The following is a 21,483-nucleotide window of genomic DNA, read 5'->3' on the forward strand; positions in this document are numbered from 1 at the left end:
TCATGGTAAGTAAATCTCCCAGGGAACATACTGTCATTTCCAGAGAGAAAAGGCCACAGAGAGAGCCATCTTCATTTCACCAGGACTTCCCAAACATTTCTGTCTCCTTCCTATGTAAATAACATGCATGGATTTTTTCACAGCTCAACAACATTCTACCTACCAATCAAAGAGGCAGTTTTGCATTTATCTGTATTTTACATAATCTTATTATTTTTTATGAGATATGGAAGACATAAATCAGCATGTAATGCAAAATTTCCAGCATTCCTCTGGTTTGCAATGAATTAGTAATACAGAATAGCAGAGATAATAATTCCCCTACCTGGTGTTTTACATCATTTTTTGTCATCCTAATCCCATTGATTGCTAATTTAATTAAGTTTTACACTAACCTCCATCCTGTTATTGACTGGGATGAATTTACAAAAAATAAAAAATTAAAGCATGTGATTCTTTAAACATTATCTCAGCAGACAATTTATACAAAAATCTATAGGGGGACATATCTCTCCTGGTGCACTCTTTCCCCTGAAATATCTAAGCACTCCTAACACATCACTTTGAAAAGGGTAATGAGGGCACCTAAGAAAGAAGTTTATTTGCAAATGAGGCCACATAACTTTATTAAACCAGTTTGTGTGTGGGAGCTGGCAAAACCACCTCTTGCAGTCTACCCAGTAGGAAAATACATCTCTTGGTTGTTTCTAATAATTCAAATTTGGGTGCTTAGAGACCCCACCCTCTAAAATATAAAAGGGAATTAATTATGGGAAGAGTTGCAGTAGGTTTGCTTGTTTTTCTCCCTCACTTGGGAAAACAAAAATCTTCATGCAAAGGATCTTAATATTTCTGTCTGCTTAGGGCAGGTTTGTATTCACTGATCCCGCAAATCCCGTTCTGTTTACAGTCACACACTTTGCTAAGAAGGCAAAGGCATTTGCATGAAACTACAACAGTAGATCTGTAATATTGTGCTAAGTTTTTAGTCTGGACATTATTTTGTTAGTCTTGGAGGAAACAAAGTTCCCCCATTTTGTGCCACCTTCTCTCTCCACACCTTTCTTCCTCTTCCATCTTCCACATACTTGGCTGATCCCTTCCCTCCTTTTTGCCCCACTCTGCAGTAGTTTAATGAAGACTACATGCCCCCAGTTTACCCATCAGAGTGTTTTATGGGACAGCACCAGAAACCTTTCTTGTACTGCCTGCCTGCAAGCCACCTTTTATAGCATCTTTTTGACTGTCAGGCCATCTTCCTAGGTGGCCACACTGGCCTCTCCCCGTTCCTGCTGGGAGCCTCCTGCATCAGAGTGGTTTCTCATCCCATCTTCAGCGCCTCTTTTAGGAGCTGAGAGTTCTCCAGGGCTCCCCTTCCCATTAAAATTCCTTTCCACAAGACTGCATTTACCAATTCTTTGAGTGGGTTGAAGTCTTCTGGTTTAAGTTCATTAGTCCACTGCCTCTGCTTCCTTCTCTCCTGAAACTCAAGAGCTCTGCTGATTTGTGATCTTTCCCACTCAGAACACCTTCCTCAGCAGCAGCAGCCACTCATCCAGTTTTCCCACATTAACCAGCAGCAAACCACAAGTCACTAGGTAAAGCTGCACACGCCTCATGTCACTGCAGCAAAAAGCTGCTCTTTATCCACAAAACTTCAGGGATGGGCTAGACATTGTAATTGCCTCCTGAACACATATCTAGGACAGAGTTTCAGTGCTGTGGAACTCCTACAGGAAATACAGGCATCACGTTTCCCACGTTCCCTTCTGCACACAGGGATCTAGTTGAAGGTATAAGCTCACTGCAGTTAAAGAAGGATGCTTGTGGCTCTGCAATCAGACTCCTCATCTCTATGCTAGCAATTCCACTAGGAACCAGGAACCAGCTCCAATGCTTTGGCTCTGTGCTGTCCCCCACTCCCAGTAAGCCCTGGGATGTAACTGACTGGAAAGAGATGAGTCTGGGAACTTCAAAGTTATGTTGGCATCCTTGTCCTTGAACAATTGCACTTCTTTCCCCAGTAACAGGCAGTCAGATGTTCCGATGCAGATACCGATTTTGCAGTTCTCATCCTGGATGCTGAATTTTTCTCTGAAGCCAAGGAAAGTGGCATCAGGAAACCAGCAACGCTGCAAGTCACAGACATTGTCTTAAGAAAGGGCAACAAAAAAACCTGAACAAAATCCACAAAAAGAAAGGCATATAAATCTGGAATGCAGAATTCACAAAAAGAAGAAAAAAGAATTTTTGTCTGGATTTCTCCCAGAAACAGACACAAAAATTCTCTGCTGGGCTGATGATCAAGAAAATTATCTTTTAGTTCTACCCACATCATCTTATGTGGTATTTTAAACATAATATTATTCACAGTAATTTTTCACTTCTAATTGCAATGTCCTTTCACTTCTTTACTTCTAAGTGCCAAGCTTACAAGAGCTAAGCAAAACTCTTTTCAGTGTCAAATTCTCCCCAATTTAAAGGGCTAGTTGCATTGCATTACCATTACCATTTAACACCCATCCTGGTTTTTGTGGTTCTGTCTTGCTTTTCTCCACTTATTACTTTTTCCCTTTCTCCACTTTCTATTTCAGGCTGTCAAGGAGAAAGCAGAGTCTGACTCCTACAATGAAATGCTTCACCTGCAGAGCCTGCTGAGAGTGAAATTGATAAAGGACAGCACCAGCCCAGGCAATTTCACTCACAGCAGGCACTTGCAGGTGAAGCACTACCATAAAATGGAGCAAGGTTACTCGCCTGCTGCCTCCCAGCACAAGTCACCAGTCAATAGCTGCTTGTTTCCTGACCTTTTCAGCTGTCTCCTGCCATGCACCACTTGCTCTGACCCCAGTGGGAGAGGCGGGAATCAGCCACATAGGCCAGTGTTTGCAGGCAGGGGCTGAGCCCAGGTAAGTGCTCCAAATGTGGAAAACTTGGCCCGGTTTTTTATGTGGCCCAGGCACGGGACTGCTCAGGCCACCTTCCCACCAGGGGGATCCTCGGGAGGATGTTTGCAGTCCCACCCACACCTTCACCTAGTACAACAGTCCCACAGAGCTGTCACCACTTCAACTGCCTGACAGGACAAAATCAACTCAGAGATGCTTCTGTAACATCTCTGTAGGGTACCAGCCTGATGCCCTATGTCATTTAAGACAATCTATACATCATTTTAGCTGCTTGTTTCCATGCAACACAGGTTTGATCCCAGGGGTATCACTCTCACTGTCTCGCCAGCATTGCTTTGCCCCAAGTCCTGCTTCCTTTAATATTTGAAAATCTTGTGTATTAAAGAACAATTCTAGCCAGCTCAGGATTTTTTTTTAATAGGAATGTTCCTCAGAGCCTGACAAATACCAGGGCTGATGTTTTTCCCAAGACAGGTTAGTGTAAGGAGTAGTCATATGAGAATTGTGGTGATGCAAAGTAGGGAAACTGGGCTCTGCCATCTACCCGTTTTCAATACTAAAAGCAGGGGATGAAACTCAGAATCTCCAGATTTGGAAAAAACAAATAAAGAAGCAAACTTTTAATATGTAATTCATCATGTATTTAACAAGGTAATGACACTATTTCATGCCCAAGACGAAAATATTTTGAAATGTAAAAAAGCTTAAGTCTTTCAGGAGAACAGTCATAGTTTTACTTAGATCACATGGATAAAGCAAGCTTTAAAGTTCCAACAGATCACCTTTCTCATACTTCAGGGTATAAAATTCCAGGAACAGAAGGCATTATTGAGAAACTCCTTTTCTAAACAGTGCTATACAGTCCTTGTTAGAGACTTGAATACCAGGCAGTGCCAGACATGTGGCAAAGCAATTCCTGCAGCACTGGTGGGGGAAAATCATTGCTACAAATATTCTTTCTATAAATACCCATCATACCATTTACAAAATTTGAGGACTGAAATTAAGACCTAAGGAGCACAGTGCAAACTCAATGTACTTGAATACCCAGCTCCTAATTTGGAACATAATTCTCAATTGAAATTAGTGGGAAAATAGGAGTCTCAGAAGGATTTAATTGCCTCAATGCCTTCATGTCTAGATTTCCAGTAGGTGCATCTCAAATCAGCTCTGAAGCCTTTACTGTGCTGTTCCAAAAGGCTTCTCACAATCTGAAGTGCAAAATTTACCACCAGGAACTGGCCTTTGTAAAAACCTTTATCAATGGCTGATTACAAGTGTGATTATTGTCATTCCATGGAAGGATACAGGGCAAGGACAGAACACTTCAGAAATGTGACCACAGGTTAACTGCTAATAAACAAATGGTCTCTGTGTGTTCCCATTTAAGAGCTAGAAACAGATTATAACGCTTTTTAAAAACTATTTTTTCCCAAAAGATCTAGTTTAACTCTTGTCAAAGATCCTGAGCAGTCTCTTGGAGAAAAAAAAAATATACAGCAGATTCTTCTTTTCCCAATTGATAGAAATCAGTGACTACTAAGAGTGATTTAAGCTTGAAAACTTAAATAAGCCTGTACATTTAAGCTGACAGTAAAACTATTACTTGACCATGCTCACTGCTGAACAGCTAACCATCTCAACTGATTTGGGGGGTCACAGAGCTATAAAAAGAAAGCATTTCCCTTTGTTTTATCCACAAACATATCAAGGGTATAAGAGTTTGTTTCTTTGCAGTCTCTGTAATTCTTACTGATGTTAACAGCATTATATTTTTACACACTAATTGGTGCAGCCTGAACCAGACTTGGTCCAGACATGGGAGATGGAGCCAGGCAGGCAGCAATCTTCCCACACTTCCTTTTGTGCCGGTTTAAAACTCACCAGGGACCTCAGAGAAACCTTACCAACAGCAACAGCTGAAACAAGTCATAAATGTGGCTGCTCCCAAGGCCCAGAGTGTGCAGGCTGCTCTGGCTGGTGCCACGTGTCCCCTCTCCCTCCCGGGGGAGTCTGGATTGTGCTTGCTGCAAGGCATCACCACAGCCCTCCTGGCACACTCATTTCTCCAAAGGCTCTGCCCCATTGTTCAGACAATTGGTGAATATTAAATTCAGGCAAATACAGTGTATTAAGAGCTGAATTTAGCTTCAAATACACTGTAATTGTCTCAGCATTTTCTTTTTAGATGTAACTCATTAGCTGTTTTTACCTGACAGAGCCCTTCTTTGCCTATTTTATTCAATCAGTCCCTTCTCTTTTTAACTTGGAAAGTCAGGCATTGGAATGATTGCATGTTTCTAGTGCCTTTCCCTTTTTCCAAAGGGAAAAAGGACATAGGCCTCCACAGCATACCAAAAGCCGGAAAGGATTTATGTTAAATATTAATCTGAAGTTGGTCATAAAATCACAGGAAGTGCTGAATCTAATGACTGAACAAAGATTAAAAAAAAAGGTGCCAGGAAACCAGACTTGCAAGTCATTAAAAACTAAGCAAAATCTGCAATGGCACAACCAGATGAGTCTCTACACACCTTGTGACTACTCGGAACACTGCCTTATTTACTTAGGTAATGATGTGGCTTCTGTATGAAAGGACAGATTTTCCCAGAGAGACTGTGCCTCTACTTGGGCCTGAAGGAGAAGCACACCTTGCGTGCCACCAAGCCCTGATTAAGTGTTCACCATTACTTCTCATTTTATAGAAAAATGGCCAATCTACCAGTCTAGGAGCTACTTAACAGCAGGGCATTTCCCCCCAAATATGAACAACAAATATGAAATTTGTCATTGTTAGTGCTGGTTGCCTCAGGAGAGAAAAAGAATGCACTTATTTGCAAAGCCCTGTATTTTAGTTGCTTCAGGTTCCAGGCTGCAAATAGATCGTTTATATTTTTAAAAAAAGTTGAAATGACAATTAGCAGCAAAATGGACATTAGTTGTATCCAGTTAGCACCCTAAAAGTTATGCAACAGAGCATTATTTTGTTCTTCTGGTACTAAAATTGGAACAGAACTGTAACCTGTAGTGGGAAAAACAACTGTGTGCTTTTATCTGCCAGAGCAAGGATTATTTGTCTGTTCCACAGCAAGTGGGACAGCCCCACAGCTGGGCTGCTAAGGTGCTCAGGCAAAGCAGGGAATACTCTAGGAGAAGGCATTAGACACTGAGCTATAGGATAAGAGTGACTCCTGGGACTTTGTTTCTGAAATGAAGAGATGAACTGTGGGAACTGTGAATCCTCAGATGAAGAAGGCACCCCTTGGAGCCCAAACACGAGAAGCAAAATGTGAGAACCACCACAAGAATAGCAAAAGTTATTCACAACTTTCTGATAAAAAGGAGGGGTAGCACTTTTCAAGGAGTGACACTTCCTCAGAAGTTTCCAACTGCTCTATATTCTTATCTCTGTATTTTCTTATGACAATAATTTATCAGGAAAAAACACAGAATGTCCTTTTTCATTGGCTTATGTTGGTTCATTAGTGTCACAGTATTTTTTCCTGCATTTTATTTCACAGTCTTGCATAACCTTGAAATTTCTGATGATAAAACCTGTGATACTTGTTCTGCCAGTACTAAAACCACACCCCCTGAACTGTAACCTATGGCTGTAAGACTCGTAGCAGGGAAATTCAAGAAGAGAAATTATCAAGCAAGTTCCTACTGAATTTCTCATTAGAGAGGATGGGTTTTGCCTAGCTTCAAACTGGATCTCAAGGACCACAACCATTCCTAGGATTGTAACCCATGGTTATAATTGCTCCAAAATAACACAGCCTACAAACAGTTTTTCCATATCACCTTTGCAGAGCAGTGAGGAGCATAGCATATGGCTCCACATGCACAGAAATGCTGTCTGGACTGACTGGCAGAGCACTCCTTAAAATAGCTCTGAGTCAGCAGGTTTTGCAGTCACGAAGGCAGAGCAAGGGGGGAGACTGAAGCAGCTCACAAAGCATCGATGCACACACCGCAACTCCTACTCCTGGTGCAGCTTCTGGAGCGTTCTCAAGGAAGAGGAGGGTTAGATGGGCAAAGGCTTTTAAATATTCTCTCATGCAAAGGAATGGAATTAGGCCCACAAAAGTAATTTGCTTGGAATATTAACCTGGGAAATGGGAGATACACTTGAACTCCCTTGTGGCAGAAAAGCAACTGAACTTGGGTCATTTACAACCTGATTATCCTAACCATGAGTAATTTTAAATAAAAAGAGGCAACTGGGATTTCTTCTCCAGCTGTGCTTGTCATAAGGCTTGATCTTATAATTGTGCTCTTAGGATATCTGCAGGATGAGACAAGCAGGAATTGGAATGAGAAAAGTACATGAACAGCTAATATTTTAAATATAGGGAGAGTTCAAAAATATCTAATGTATATGCTATAAATTACCATGCATTCATCTCAAACTTGAAGAATGGCTTGTGTAATATTGAAAATTCATACACATTTATTAAAATAACCTTGCCTAGGACTGTGTTCGATGATCTAGGTGCTTAGATGCTCAATCCTGTATCTGGTCAGATGCTGTGTGAATTGACCCACCTGAAGCTTCACCCTGCCCTAGACACTTTGGCTACTGCAGGACTGTGTGATCAACAGGTGTGACCCCTGAGCCCTGTAATGAACAGCAGAAATGAAATAAAAGGTGTTGTGAGAACCAAGGCAATTAGTGAAAATGCTGCAGCATTTACAAAAATAGTTTTTCATGAGAGGGTGTTGTTTGGAGTTTCTGAAGCCGCACAAACCCAAATGGATGGAATGCTTTAGGAAGTAAGGAAAGATAAAATGATAATCTGAGCAATGTCCTCTCCTACATTATCAAAACAGACTTTTTATGTCTGCCTCTCTTATAGGGTGGGGGTTTTTTGGAGGGGATTTTTTCCAGTAGATTTTTACCAGTGCTATATGACAGCAGCCATTGATGACGTGGAGAGAATGAGGACAGAGATTGTTCTGAATGCTCAGCTGCAACAGACAGCCACCACAGCTAACATCTATCTGTCTGTCTGTCTGTCTGCCTGCCCCTCTTCCCCAGCTCCACTCAGCCAGCAGTATGCCTCACCCCAAGAATTCGGTTTGAAAACCGTGAAGAGTTGTCCACCAATGAGAATCAAAAAACCCAAAACCCACGAGAATTAAAAAGACCAAAACCAGACAGGGATGATGTTTGCTCTGAGCCTGGTATGGGCAGTGTCATGCCATGGTCACAGGACACCTGAGTCTGAGGCCACTCAGCCTTCAGGGGTGATTGCTCCCTGCCTAGCTGTGTCAGTCATTAATTCCCCACAAGAACCCATGGGAGGAGAAGCGAGGAATAAAGACTGGATTTTCTATTTTAAAGAGATTGCATTTTGCTTAAAATTTTTGATATTTTTGTTTAAAAAAAAGCCTCACCCCCCTCCTTGCCAATAACAACCATATTCTGCTGCATCTAGAAGAAGCTCCTGTTTTGTTTCAGGGCTTTGAAATTAACTTTATATTCTAATAACCCCTTCCTCACTTAGGAACTCTTGAACGGAAAATGACTGGGAATTCAAGGGTGCTGGTAACAGGGGCGGGCAGGCAGGACCCTCTTCCCAGTGAAACCCTTGAGAATTAAGAAAAAACACAAAAAATAAAAAAAAACCCAATCAAAATTTATTTTTTAAAAAAATTTTAATTTATTTTTTAGAATACAAAATTTATTTTAAAAAAGACAAAATGTATTTTTAAAAAAGCAAGGACTGCAGGACAGGCATGAAGGCAGTGCAGCCTGACTGGGATCAGCGGAGCCAGGCTTTGCTGGGATTGACTGCCCAGGTGCGGGGGTCCCAAATGGCAGCTGGGCACCATTCCTGTCTATCACCTGTGGACATGCACACAATCGCTGAATGGGACAGGTTGCAAGGGACCACAGTGGGAAAATCTGGTCCAACCTCCCTGCTCAGGCAGGGTCACCCCAGAGCACACGGCACAGGATTATGTCCGGGCAGTTCTCGGGTATCTCCAGTGAGGGAGACTCCGCAGCCTCTCCGGGCAGGCTGTTCCCGTGCTCGGTCACTCGGACAGTACATAAGTTCATCCTCACGTTCAGGTGGAACTTCCCGTGCACCGGTCTCTGCCCGATCTCTCTCGTTCTATTGCTCGGCACCACCGAGCACGGCCTGGCTCCATCCTTGGGCACCCTCCCTTCGACACTGATAAACATGGATGAGCTCCCGTCCCAGCCGTCTCCTCCCGGGGCTGAGCAGGCCCAGCCCTCTCAGCCTGTCCTGGTAAGAGGGGAGATGTTGCAGTTCCTGGATCATCTTTGTCTCACCCCGCGCTGGACCCACTCCAGGAGCTCCGGTCTCTCTCGTACGGAGGAGCCCAGACCTGAAGAGCAGGGCGCGCTCACCGCCCTGCCCGCTCCCGGGCTCCCCTCACGCATTCCCGCCCCCCCCCCGCCGCTCGAGCCGCTCGGGGCGGGCGGGGCCGCGCTGCCGTGGCAACGGGGGCGCGAGACACCCCGGAAGCGAACGCGCGCGCCGGCCCCGCCCCCCCCTCGGCGCTCGGTCTGGCGGCCCCGCGCGCGGCGGGTGACGACGTGTCGCGCGCGCGCGCGAGGGGGGAGCCGGAAGCGGCGCTGCCGCGTCAGGGCGCGCGCGGGGGGCGAGAGACGGAGCCGCGGCCCCGCAGCCGCCCAGCGACCCCGGCCCCGCCGGCCCCCGCCCCGCGCTCCCCCGGCCGGACATGGCTCTGCGGCCGCTTCTCCTCATCGCTGCCGCGCTGGCGGCGGCCACCGCGCCCGCCGCCGCCTTCTACCTGCCGGGCCTGGCGCCCGTCAACTTCTGCGAGGCCGGCAAGGAGAAGCCCGAGTGCAAGGTGAGCCCGGGGGGCGCTGATGGGAGGCCCCCGAGGCCGCCCGGGCGCGGCGCGGCCTGGGTGTTGTCCCCCTGCCGCGGGGCTGCGTAGTGGAGTTTGTCCCGAGGGTCTGGAGCCGCCTGGCCGTGCCGTACCGGGGCTGGGGCTGCCGGGGCTCCGAGCGTGGTTCCGTTCCCGCTGTGCTCGAGTTGCTCACAGAATTGTTAGGGTTGGAAGGGACCTCTGGAGACACCCGGTCCAACCCCCCTGCCAAGGCAGGGTCACCGGGAGTGGGTGACACAGGACCGCGTGTGAATGTCTCCAGAGCGGGAGACTCCGTGACCCTCTGGGCAGCCTGTTCCAGTGCTCTGTCACTCTCAGCGTAAAGAAGTTCACCTTCGTGTGGAGGTGAAACTTCTTGTAATTTAGTTTATGACCATTGCTCCTTGAAACGGAAATTGATGAGACAGAGGACCCAGTGGAATGGAGAGGTGCTTGCCTGGCTCTGCTCCGGCCTGGCTGGGAAGTGACCACGATCCCTGCGAGGGAAGGAGAGAGCTGTCGGCTCATCCTGTGACTTACGGCCACGTCGGGCAAGTAGCAAAGTAGGAAGCTCCGGCCGGTTATCGCTTGGGTCCTTTCAGATCCCTGCAGGAAGCTGCAGCAAGTAAGGATGGCAGTGACAGGTCATGCCGAGGGGTGTGTGTGTGATTCTTGGCAGGAGCGAGCAGCTGGTGATTGGAGCAGATACCAAAGTAAACATCCCGTAACACTTTCCTTGCTGTGTCTTCCTGGCTGCAGGAACCTGAAGTGTAGGGGCTGCCAGGGCCCAGAGTGTCAAGTGAAGCTTAAACTTACCTTCATGTCTGCAGAAGGGACAAGCGAAGTTTGCATAGCCAAGTAACTCATTTATAAGGATATTGGTGGGGAGCATTAATGCAAATCTCCTCTGATGAAAAATCGTCTTTGCTCCTTTGGGGCACCTTTTGAAGTTGTTTCCTGCTGCTGTGATGGAAATTACAGCAGACTGTGCTTTAATACTTGAATGAGAAAGTTCAAGACTAATCAGTTTTATGATCCATGGTCTTACTACTGTAGAAAGTGGCTGTCTTGCACTTTCTGAGCTCTCAGCTTCTGCCTTGCATGAAACACTGGTTCATAATTCTTCAGAATAAGAGCTTGCTTAAAACTGTATGCTTTTGGTATATACCATGTGCTGACTTTATCCTTCTGCTGTCCTGAATCAGCTGAGCTGGGAATAAGCCAAGCACACAATGAAGGCTGTTCAGTTGTAGTAGTAAAATGTTCTGTGGACATTCTTTTATAGGACCACAGAAATGGTGTTTGGAAGTGACCTCAGCAGGTCACATACTGCAGCCTCATAAGTGTGGAGCATGAGAGGACAGAAAACACCACTCTTGTCAACGTTAGATCAACTCAGCTCTACCTTTGTTTAAGCAGGCTTTGGAAACATCCAAGCATGGAGTAGCCATCTCCTCCCTGGGTGACCTGTTAGAGTGCTGCACCACCCTCGTAAGGAATGGGGTTTTTTCAAATACAGGCTTAAGCTTTCAAGCTGCAGTTTGTGTTTTTTCACAACATCCCTGAAAAACATGGCAATGTTTGGATTATTCCTGTAGCTTGTAGAAGGCAGATTTTTTTTTTTTTAAGTCAGGTGGACCTCATAGCCTACTGTATTTTGTAACCAATCTGAGACACTTATGGGGTAATCTCTCTCAGATATCTCTGCATTTTTATTCCTCATAAAACACATACAAAATGTTTGTCTTCTCCTGAGATTTTATCATTTAATAAATGTGACATGAGGTACTTGGGTAATTTAAATGTACCACCAGCAGGCAGCTGAACACCTCAACAGCTGCAGTAGTGCAAAAATTCTTTCTGCAATTAGCCACCTCTTAGCAATTTCCACATTAGACATAGGCATATGGAGAAGTCTAAAGCACTCTTCACATCTCATTCTCTCCATGTAGTCTGCAGCTGAATGTACTCTGGTTCCTGGTAAGGAGGAACAAAATATGATTGCATTATTGCTGTATCATATTTATGTAAGTGGATAAAATGAAGCTTCCTTGGACAGGTTTCTTGCAGTTATCACTGTTTATTGCAATCTCAGTGCATTTTCCTCTGCCTGAGGATTTCGATCCACATGCCAGATCTCAGTACCTACTATTTGTCTGTTATGATCCCTGTGATCTCCTGTCCTGTGTTGGTGAGGTGGGATGAGGTGTTTACAGGGCATGTAGCTAAGAGCAGTGAGACCTGTGGCTTTTCCCCTTTCTTCAAGTTTCCTGCCAATCTGCTTGGGCAAGCTCAGTTTGGCTGCTTCTTCTGGTTTTGGTAAGAATATAAACAGAAATGGAATGGGATCTATGCAGACTGAAATAGTAATTCTTGCCTAAAGATTAAGAATCCTTACTCAGTTTTAAAAAATCCTGACTGCTCCAAAAAGGGTTTGGTGTTGTATGGAAATGGTTTATCAAATGTGCTGATCTGCAGTAATGCAGATAATTCTTAGGAAAAATTGCAGCATTCAGTAAATCTCCTCTGATGAAAGTAGCTAATTTAAGGCCACGGTTCTGTGGCCAGCTGAGGCAGTCTAATTCCCTCCTGCTGCTGAGAGTGAGAGATTTCATTGCTGCCTTCCCCTGGGCAACGTGTTCCTGTCCTCTGCATTGACTCAGCTGTGTTACTTGTTGTGCTTTTGAGCTTAACATGGCAGGAAACTATCCAACTTTTTTGCCAGTCTAGTTTCCTGTTGTGTTTGGGAGTTGAAGTGACTTACAGAGTTATGGCAAGCATAGGCTTCCCAGAGGTGAGCAGCAGGTCTGCATGGCTTAGGGCAGGGGAAAGCTGAGCCTGAAGGTGTGTCTTCACTTAGTGGGTCATGCTAACAGCTCACAGAACTTCTGTGGCTCCCAGGACTGCATCCTGACTTGCACATGGACAGCTAAGTTATATCAGTAAAACACGGTACCCAACTGAAGTATCTGAGCTACAGATACATGTGAACATTTCTGGCTTTTCTTTTCCTTTAGAATTTCTTGGTTTGGCTAAACTTGAGTGAATTTTCATAGGGAGGAAATGCTCCTCTGTTGGTAAGAAAATAGATGGCTTGCTGTTGAAAGGGAGAGGGTTTGCTCTTGAGGGCATTCACCTTTGTTTTGCCCTTCAGCTTTTGTCTGATTACACAGTAAGGCAGCTCAGTTTGTGTTGTGGTTTAACCCTAGCTGGCAACTAAGAACCACACAGCTGTGTGTTCCCTGCTGACCCCAGTGAGATGGTGAGGAGAAATGGGGGGAAAAGTAACTTGTGGGTTGAAATAAGAACAGTTTAATTGAAAAAAAATATACTCATACTACTAATGATAGAAAAAGTAATAATAATTTTAATGAAAAGGAGGGAGGGGGGGGGCATGAAATCCAGGCAAAACAAGTTGCACAATACAATTGGTCACCACCCACTGATGGATGCCCAGCCCATCTCAGAGCAGTGATCATCCCGTTCCAGCCAACTCCCAATTTGTATTCTGAGTGTGGCATTCCATGGTATGGAGTGGCCTCTTGGCCAGTTCAGGTCAGCTTCTCCTGGCCATGTTCCCTTCCAGCTTTTTGTGCACCTCTGTGCTGGCCGAGCATGGGAAACTGAAAAGTCCTTGACTCAGGGTAAGCACTGCCTAGCCACAAGTAAAACTTCAGTGTGTTATCACATCATTCACTCATTGAATACAAAACACAGCAATGTGCCAGCTACTAAGAAGTAAATTCTATCCCAGCTGAAGTGAGGACAGCCTGCTGTGATACTAAGAACTGCTTTTCAGAATTTTTTTGTTTAAGTCTTTTGGTGTTTAAGTCCATTAGATTGGTTTACTGTGCAAGCAGATAACTGCCAAAAGCAGTGTATGGCAAACATTTGAATTTTATTGGAACTGCAAGACTAGAATAAGGGAAGGGATTTTGAGACTAAGAGGGAAGAGTTAGAGTCCTGTCCCTTTCAACAGAAGTGGAGTAGCCCATCTGTAATTAATGTATATTGATTAAACTAGTCTGAAACCACAGTAGACTGAATTTCAGGTTCTTACTCGAATTGATAGAGTTAGTGAAAAACTTCTATAGGAAGGTAAATGTGGGTATCCTTGCCTTCTCTTTGAAAAGAGATTCTGTTTAAACTTAAAATATATCAGTCTGAATGCATTGTTTAAATGATCATAGTTCAGTTTCTAGTTACTACACGTATAAAATTGCCGAGCATCCTTAATTACAGGGAGAAGTACTGGTCTCATCTGCACTTTCCTTCGTGTTCTTTTAAGACTTCTATTACACAAAAGTTGTGATGATAACTAATATGACTTGGTACGTTACACTCAAACACTGGCAGCTGTGCTAATGATATTATTTTTGTGCATGATTTCCTGCTATCTTGTAATTGGAATGGTTATGTTAGCCTTTAAGTGTTTTTGTCATGTGATCGCTGCTTTTGTGATGGTTAGATGGTGCCTTACTTGTGCTCCCAGCAGATACAGTTCATTACACATCAAGATGTACTATTACATAAATCTTACATTTTCACTTTCCTTAACCTTATTCTAACAAACCTATTTTTGTATATCCATGGGAGTTGAAGGAGTGCTTTAAATGTAACTGCTGATTATCTCTGCTCTTTCAGTCTGGAATCGAGCTGTTTGTGAACAGGCTTGACTCAGTGGAGTCTGTGCTCCCCTACGAATACACTGCGTAAGTATATGGTACCATTTGTGCCGTTTGAATTGTCAGTTCTTCCAAAAAGATTGATTTCATTTACCTTATCGTATTATGTACTACTTCTTACAGCAGTGTGCCACTGAGGCATGGCTGTTTATTTTGCTAACATAAGTTTACAAATACAGAATTTTCAGTGAGCAGATGGATGCCTACATTCCTTCCTTTGTCTCAGTTTTTCTGCTCATAACTTCAGTGCATGGATTTATAGGCCCTCATGCAGGTCGAATCGCTGTTGTAGTGTAACTTAAGGTTAAAATCTGTGTGTATAAATATATGATACTTTACTGCATTAGTTGTCACTGTAGATCAAAGTATTACCTCTGTCTTTAGTAGCCGCTGCCAGATGAGTTAAAGCGGTAATGAGGTGCGAACATCCCATCGATTATCTTAATGAGGTGTTAAATGTTTTCTTTGTACACATCCATAGGAGTGCACTAAATGTATCAGTGCCTGGTACAACTATGGAAAGTTTTTGCTATAAATAGTATTTTGACTGTTAATATTGAAGAGCTTAAGCATCAGTTATGTCTACACTTTAAAGAACATTAATGTGATATATTTAAAAATAGATTGGAAAAATGTGGAGGATGTGCTATTAAACGTGTTGGTGAATAAAACTGTAATAACCGTTTAATAGTGTTTGTTGTAAGGGAGCTGTCTCTGTCTTTTTTATTTTTATTTTCCCTCAAATTCTGGAATCTGGCCTGCATGCTTTTTTTCTGAGAGTCATTATTAAACTCTAGATGAAGATTTAATTCTTGTCTAAAATTCCTGTTCAAATGGAAACTTCTAATTACTCAAAGAAACTTATGCTACACTGAGATAGCTGATGAAGAGACTTCAATGTTGGTTCTGTTTCATCTGGTTTATTCTCAAACCAGGATAGTGATTTTCACACTTCACAGGTTAAATGAAGAAACTGTTGTCTACAGGGAAAGCTGTATAGCTCCTTCACTTGTGATTAACATGTTGATTTGGGAACATTATTTGCGGCTGAGAATATTTTATTCATTTTTGTATCTTTTCTCTAATTCAGGTTTGACTTTTGTCAAGCAGAAGGAAAGAAGCGTCCATCTGAAAACCTTGGCCAAGTCTTGTTTGGGGAGAGGATAGAACCATCTCCTTACAGGGTTCGTTTTCTGTCAGTAATGTGTGCATTCAAATGTAACCAAAGGAGATCAGAATCTTGAAGATGATTTTCACAAAGGCTTTATCTGAGAAAGCTTCAGCATCTGAAATTCCACACGATAAAAATCTGTCAGTTTAACCTAATTGTAACTGTGTGCTCTGCATTGTGGGGCTATAGCCTGAAGTGCTGTGCAGGTTATCTTCTCTCTTTGGGATCTGACGAAACCTGATTATTGCTGCTCAGCACTCCTGCTTCTTAGAGCCAGATCTGAAAATATTGCAGCCATAAAATGGAAGAATTATAAATGGTGTTAGCTTGCTGGTCTGTCCTGCTGACTGAAGCTCTCACATGCTCTTCTACAGAGGTAGTTGGAGAGAAAGCTTCCAGTTGAAGCTGCCTGTTGACAGCATGGCTGCTAAGAGGTCAGATCACTTATCTGGTAAATCATGGCAGAAAATGTGTGCTAGTCAGAAACAAGGAGCTCTTGCTGGAGGGCTCCTGCAGTGAGCACAGGAGGGGTTTAGAGTACACACCAGTATAAAAACCTCCTCTGGAGGGTTGATGTACCTAGTCTAGTAATTTGTTAGGTGTTTTCATTATAATAGTATAGGCAATGAAATGTATGGGATAAATTGTTATGTACTGAAATAAGACCGCTTGTTACAACCTTTTTGCTCATGAGTCTTTCATTTTTCTTAGTTCACATTCAACAAGAAGGAGACCTGTAAAACTGTTTGTACAAAAACATATGATACCACAAAGCCAGAAGACAAACAGAAATTAGACTTTTTGAAAAAAAGTATGCTACTGAATTATCAACATCACTGGTAAGTTGGTAAGTCTAAAATTCATAGATTGGTTAGTGTAGTATGTTGGTGATAATTTAGTTTATACTTTTGTATTTGCAAGTGAATAGATGGAACAATAGATATGTGCACCTAATTTCTTCCCCTTCTGCTTTTGCATAAAATCTTATATTGTTTGTCGTCTTCATAAAAAAGAATTCCTTCACTTGAAGGATAGGCATTAGGAGCAATGGAAATGAATCTGTTTCTAAACACAAAGCTTTGTGCTTACTGTAAGATACTGCTGCTTTTTTCACCTGTAAATGTGGAAGTTAGTCCTGCCTTAGCTTGAGAAGAGTTTTACAGGACCTTTATTCTTTTGCTATGTTATCTTTGTTTTCCTTGAGAGCCCTTGCGCTCACCTTGAATTGCTGTGTCCAGGAGACAGGATCAACAGTTCTTTTTGCAATGTTTGTTTCTCTTCTATGGATGTGGAAGGGAAAGGTGGCCAATGAAAACTAATTAATTAAATAATTTTGAGGAATGCATAAAGGCTTGGTCCTTTCCTGTTCTCTGGGCCTCTCTGTAACCATATGATTGACCTTGAGCTCTGTTTGAGCTCTGACATTGAATCCTTGTCAGATGGGCAAGGGTGGGGCGTGTGTTAAGGGTGGGGCAAGGCTGAATGAGTGTGCTGAATCTCCGGCAGATATTCAGTTTCCCAACACTGCACCCACATCCAAGACCTGTGAAATGTTTATCAGCAGGCTCAGTCTTGGCACTGGAAATGTCCTAGCCATGTTATCAGTGTTTATTTAGTGCTTGATGTGTTGGCAGGCTCTGCCAACGGCAGCTTTCAGGTGCAAGAATAGAAGGAACAACTTGGGCATGAGTTCCTGAGGCATGTCTTAGCAAGGAATGCATGAGCATCATTAATTGATGTCACTCATAGGTATGCTCTAATTGCACATATGGGCCTCCTGCTTTATGGGAACAAATGTGTTGGTCATCATCTATTTGGATTTAAACTTTTTGGGTATTTTAGTAAAAATGCAGGTTGAATGTTGCCACTGTCATTAACTGTTTTTCTGTAATGTTATGTTCCATTCCTTCAATTTTGAAACAGCTGGAAAGGCAACAAGTGCATTTTCTACTGCTCTCAAGAACTGATATGGGATATCCCTTTGTGGGGATAAACTGTGGTTCACTGATGTAAATGTTCTGGGAGCCCCTTGAAAATGAGTGTAGTAGGAATTTGATAGGTTATGTCCGAAGGGTTCACAGGCAAGAGTCATGTGTTCAGGTAGGTGAACAAGGAGGCCTTAAAGAAACTCTGAAATGTACAGCTACTTTTGCAAGGATTTGAAGTGTATATGCCTAATGCTAAAACAAGTGGAGCTTCAAACATGCTGGACTTGATTATATTCCTCTTAAATACTGCATTTGTTTGTAATATTTGCACCACTTTGAATTTCAGTAATGCATGTGAGTCTGGCATAAAAGACTCAGCTATAAAAGGTTGTGTATGTTTTGGTGCGTAACTTAAAAATAGCTTCCCAAGACTACAAAGCTTGAAAGAAGTTAATTTTTTTAGAAAAGCCCATAACTTAAGCTGATAGAAGCTGAAACAGAACTGTGTAAAATTAATCATACAAAAAAGTACTTCAAGCTGGTTTGGGGTTTTTTTCCCTGTAGATTAAATTGTTTAAAAAATATACTTAGTGTATTCAAGTAGAGGTTTAAGTAAGATATAATTCTGTTTTTCAGTGTGAAAACTTCCCTTGAATTTTAGGTTATTCCTTAATTCTTTTAATTGCATTTTAACTATATTTTTTTTCCTGCCCACTGCCCTAAAACTTAGGGACCAGTGAAAAACCCTTGGTTATGTCTGTTAGTCCTCCTTAGCCACAGCTTCACAACATGGCTGTGGCTGGATTTTGTGATTAATGATGCATGCTCCAGGAGTATGGTACCAGAGGTATGTTGTACAGGGATGAACAAGGTAGCATAAGTGAGGATTCAGTAGAGGGTTATTATCCAGCTTCAATTTATCATGAAATTCCTGGGGAACACAGATGGTGCAAAATACTTCTAAGGTTTCAAAAGCCACTTAATAAGATTAGGAATTGACATACTGAATTGGACTCAACAGCTATACTGATATCTTGGCTGACAGTGTTCATCACCAGATGTTCTTGAGAGACATATAAGAACACTGTTGAATAGCATATTTGCTCCACATGTATAATCTCTTCAAGTCATTTTAAATTTGAAGATTAGCTGTGAAAAATGATTTGCTTCTTAAACTACCAGTTTGCTCTGGCATTGCTGCTGCTGCTGCTTGAAGGCAGCTCAGGATGTCTTTGCTGCATAGATGCAAAGGAAAGCTTTTATCCAAACCAATCTTACTTGCAATATGTTAATGTTGTCTTGTTTTGATTAGGAGATGAAAACACTAACAAAAGCAAGCAATCTCTCTAGCATACATAATGGAGATAAAATTTCAAATATACAAGCACAGAGTTGATTGAGTTGGAGAAGATCTCTAAAATCATTGAGTCCAGCTGTGTGGTGGGTTGAGCCTGGCTGGACACCAGGTGCCCACCAAAGCTGCTTTGTCACTTCTCTCCTCAAGTGGACAGGGGAGGGAAAATGTAGCAAAAAGGTCAAGATAAGTGTAGGGAGAGATCACTCATCAACTGTCACGGGCAAAACTGACTCAAATTGAGGAATTCAGTTTGATTTATTAGCAGCCAAATGAGAGAAGGGTATTGGGAAATAAACCCAAAGCTTAAAACTCCTTCTCCCCACCACTCCCTTCTTCTCAGGCTCAACTTCACTTCCAGTTTTCACCACCTCCTTTGCACAGGGGCGCAGGGAATGGGGATTGTGGTCAGTTCATCACACGTTGTCTCTGCCACTCCTTCCTCCTCAGGATCAGGACTCTCCACACACTGCCCTTGCTCTAGTGTGGGGTTGCTCCCATGGAGGAGTTTTTAATGAACTTCCCCAGTGCAAGTCCTTCCCATGGGCTGCAGCTCTTCAGGAACTGCTCCAGTGGGGGTCCCTTCCATGGGATGCAGTCCTTTAAGAAGAGGCTGCTCCAGGTGTGGGTCTCCCATGGATTCACAGGTCCTGGCAAACCTGCTGTAGAGTGGCCTCATCCTTCCGTGGGGCCACAGGTCCTGCCAGGAGCCTGTTCCAGTGTGGGTCTCCCATGGGATCACAGCCTTCTTCAGGGCACATCCACCTGCTGTGATGTGGGGTTCTCCATGGGCTGCAAGCAGGTATCTGCTGCCTGTGGCTGCAGGGTGACAGCCTGACTCACCATGGGCTGCACCACAGGCTGCTGGGGAATCTCTGCTTCTGTGCTGGGAGCATTTCTCCCCCCTCCTCCTCCACTGACCTTGGTGTCTGCAGAGTTGTACATATTCCCACTCCTCTCTCCAGCTGCAGATGCTGTTGTGAAGAGATTTTTCTCCCTTTCCTAATCTGTTTCCCAGAGGTGTTGCCTCTGGTCACTTATGGGCTTGGCCTTGGCCAGCAGGGAGTCTGTTGGAGCCAGCTGGCACTGACTCCCTCAGACATGGGAGTTTTTACAAAAACAGTTGTTTGATGGCTTACAATTTTTTGGTAATCATCTAATTAAAATGTTGCATACTCTTTGGTAGCTATAAATGAGGTTAATGATTAGGAATTCTCTTAAATTGCAAAAAAAAAGTTTTAAGAGTGCTATGAAAAATGTATTTGGCAATGAGGAAGCTGGAGGATTAATAATTTGTGATGTAGGCTTTTTAAAAATTTTGTTGTTTTGTCTTAAACTTGAAATTGTCAATTTTAGCTGGTTCAGCAAATTTGATTATTTTGGACATTATTTAAAGACAAAATAATAAGTTAAATTGTTACAAATTTGGACTGGGTGAGTTTTTGGCTTTGGGCTGTTTTTGCATGGGGACTTCATGAAGAAGTGCAGTGAATAGAGTGGTTTCAGTTGAAGAGCTCCATGCTTGTAACTCGTTTGGAACTTGGATTGGCAATCATTGCAATTCCATGGGTAGTATTATTCTTGTAGTTAATATTCCAGTAATGAATATAGCAAAGTAGATTAATGTTAATCTGGTTTTGTTTCCATTACACTGTGTATTTTGAAAAATGGTGAAGTGTCACTATGTCATTTACAGGATTGTGGACAACATGCCTGTGACATGGTGTTACGATGTGGAAGATGGCCAGAGGTTCTGTAATCCTGGTTTTCCTATTGGCTGTTACATTACAGAAGATGGCCGTCCAAAAGATGCCTGTGTTATTAATGTATGTTTATGCAATTATATATTTTTTAGTATATATTACTTCTTACTAATTTAGAGACTAGCATTTCTCCTGTGTCATGTTTCTATGGTGAGTCCTTGCTATTTTAAGAACACATGTTGCCTAAAGATAGGTGAGTGTTTTGGTCTCTGCAAGTACCTCCATTTGAAAGCCTGATCTAAGCCTAAGAACCTTGTCTCTTATGCTTCTTAGTACAGTAGAGCTCTAAAAGATCAGAGGGTGAACATGCATAATATTCAGTACATGTGGAGGGTAAAGGTCATCCTTCATTGCCTAAGAAATGGAAATGTTTGAAGGCTTGGATTTGACATTTTTTGGGATAGAGGTGTTTTCATGGAAGCAGATTTGCATAGGTGTGTTTGTACCTCTGTGTACTTTTGGAAGGTTTGCTTTTCCTAAAACTGGGAGCTGATGGAAGAAGATTCTCTTGTGATAGATCATATAGTGGAGATCCAGATAAGTGCACTGATGTGGTGGAGATCTAGATAGGTGCACTGAAAGCATAAGATAAGAATACAACAGAAAGTCCAGGAAGTCTTTGACTACCACAGACCTCTTCCATGGCAAGGTCACTGAGAACTTGGGATAGGTTTTTGGGGTTTTTCAAAATGGTTGGTTTTATTTAATAGATCTTACCAAAGATAACAATTTCTGTGGTTGCCAATTTTGTTTAATTGCCTCCATAATCAGTTGGTTTCAGGATCTCCATGTGAATGGATGCA

At 42.9% G+C, this 21,483-nt stretch overlaps 1 protein-coding gene across 1 annotated transcript in view; it reads left to right on the forward strand.

Moving 5' to 3' along the window:
- The first annotated feature begins 9,508 nt into the window (after nucleotides 1–9,508).
- The window catches only part of TM9SF2 (transmembrane 9 superfamily member 2), a 28,323-nt gene continuing 16,348 nt past the window's right edge, over nucleotides 9,509–21,483 (forward strand). The window contains exons 1-5 of the mRNA XM_059493659.1: nucleotides 9,509–9,758; nucleotides 14,424–14,491; nucleotides 15,555–15,648; nucleotides 16,347–16,474; nucleotides 20,614–20,743. Of these exons, the coding sequence (XP_059349642.1) occupies nucleotides 9,627–9,758; nucleotides 14,424–14,491; nucleotides 15,555–15,648; nucleotides 16,347–16,474; nucleotides 20,614–20,743 (552 nt within the window). The 5' untranslated portion in view covers nucleotides 9,509–9,626. The remainder of the gene's footprint in view (nucleotides 9,759–14,423; nucleotides 14,492–15,554; nucleotides 15,649–16,346; nucleotides 16,475–20,613; nucleotides 20,744–21,483) is intronic.

The sequence above is a fragment of the Ammospiza nelsoni genome, chromosome 2, assembly GCF_027579445.1.
Source record: "Ammospiza nelsoni isolate bAmmNel1 chromosome 2, bAmmNel1.pri, whole genome shotgun sequence".
NCBI lineage: Eukaryota > Metazoa > Chordata > Aves > Passeriformes > Passerellidae > Ammospiza > Ammospiza nelsoni.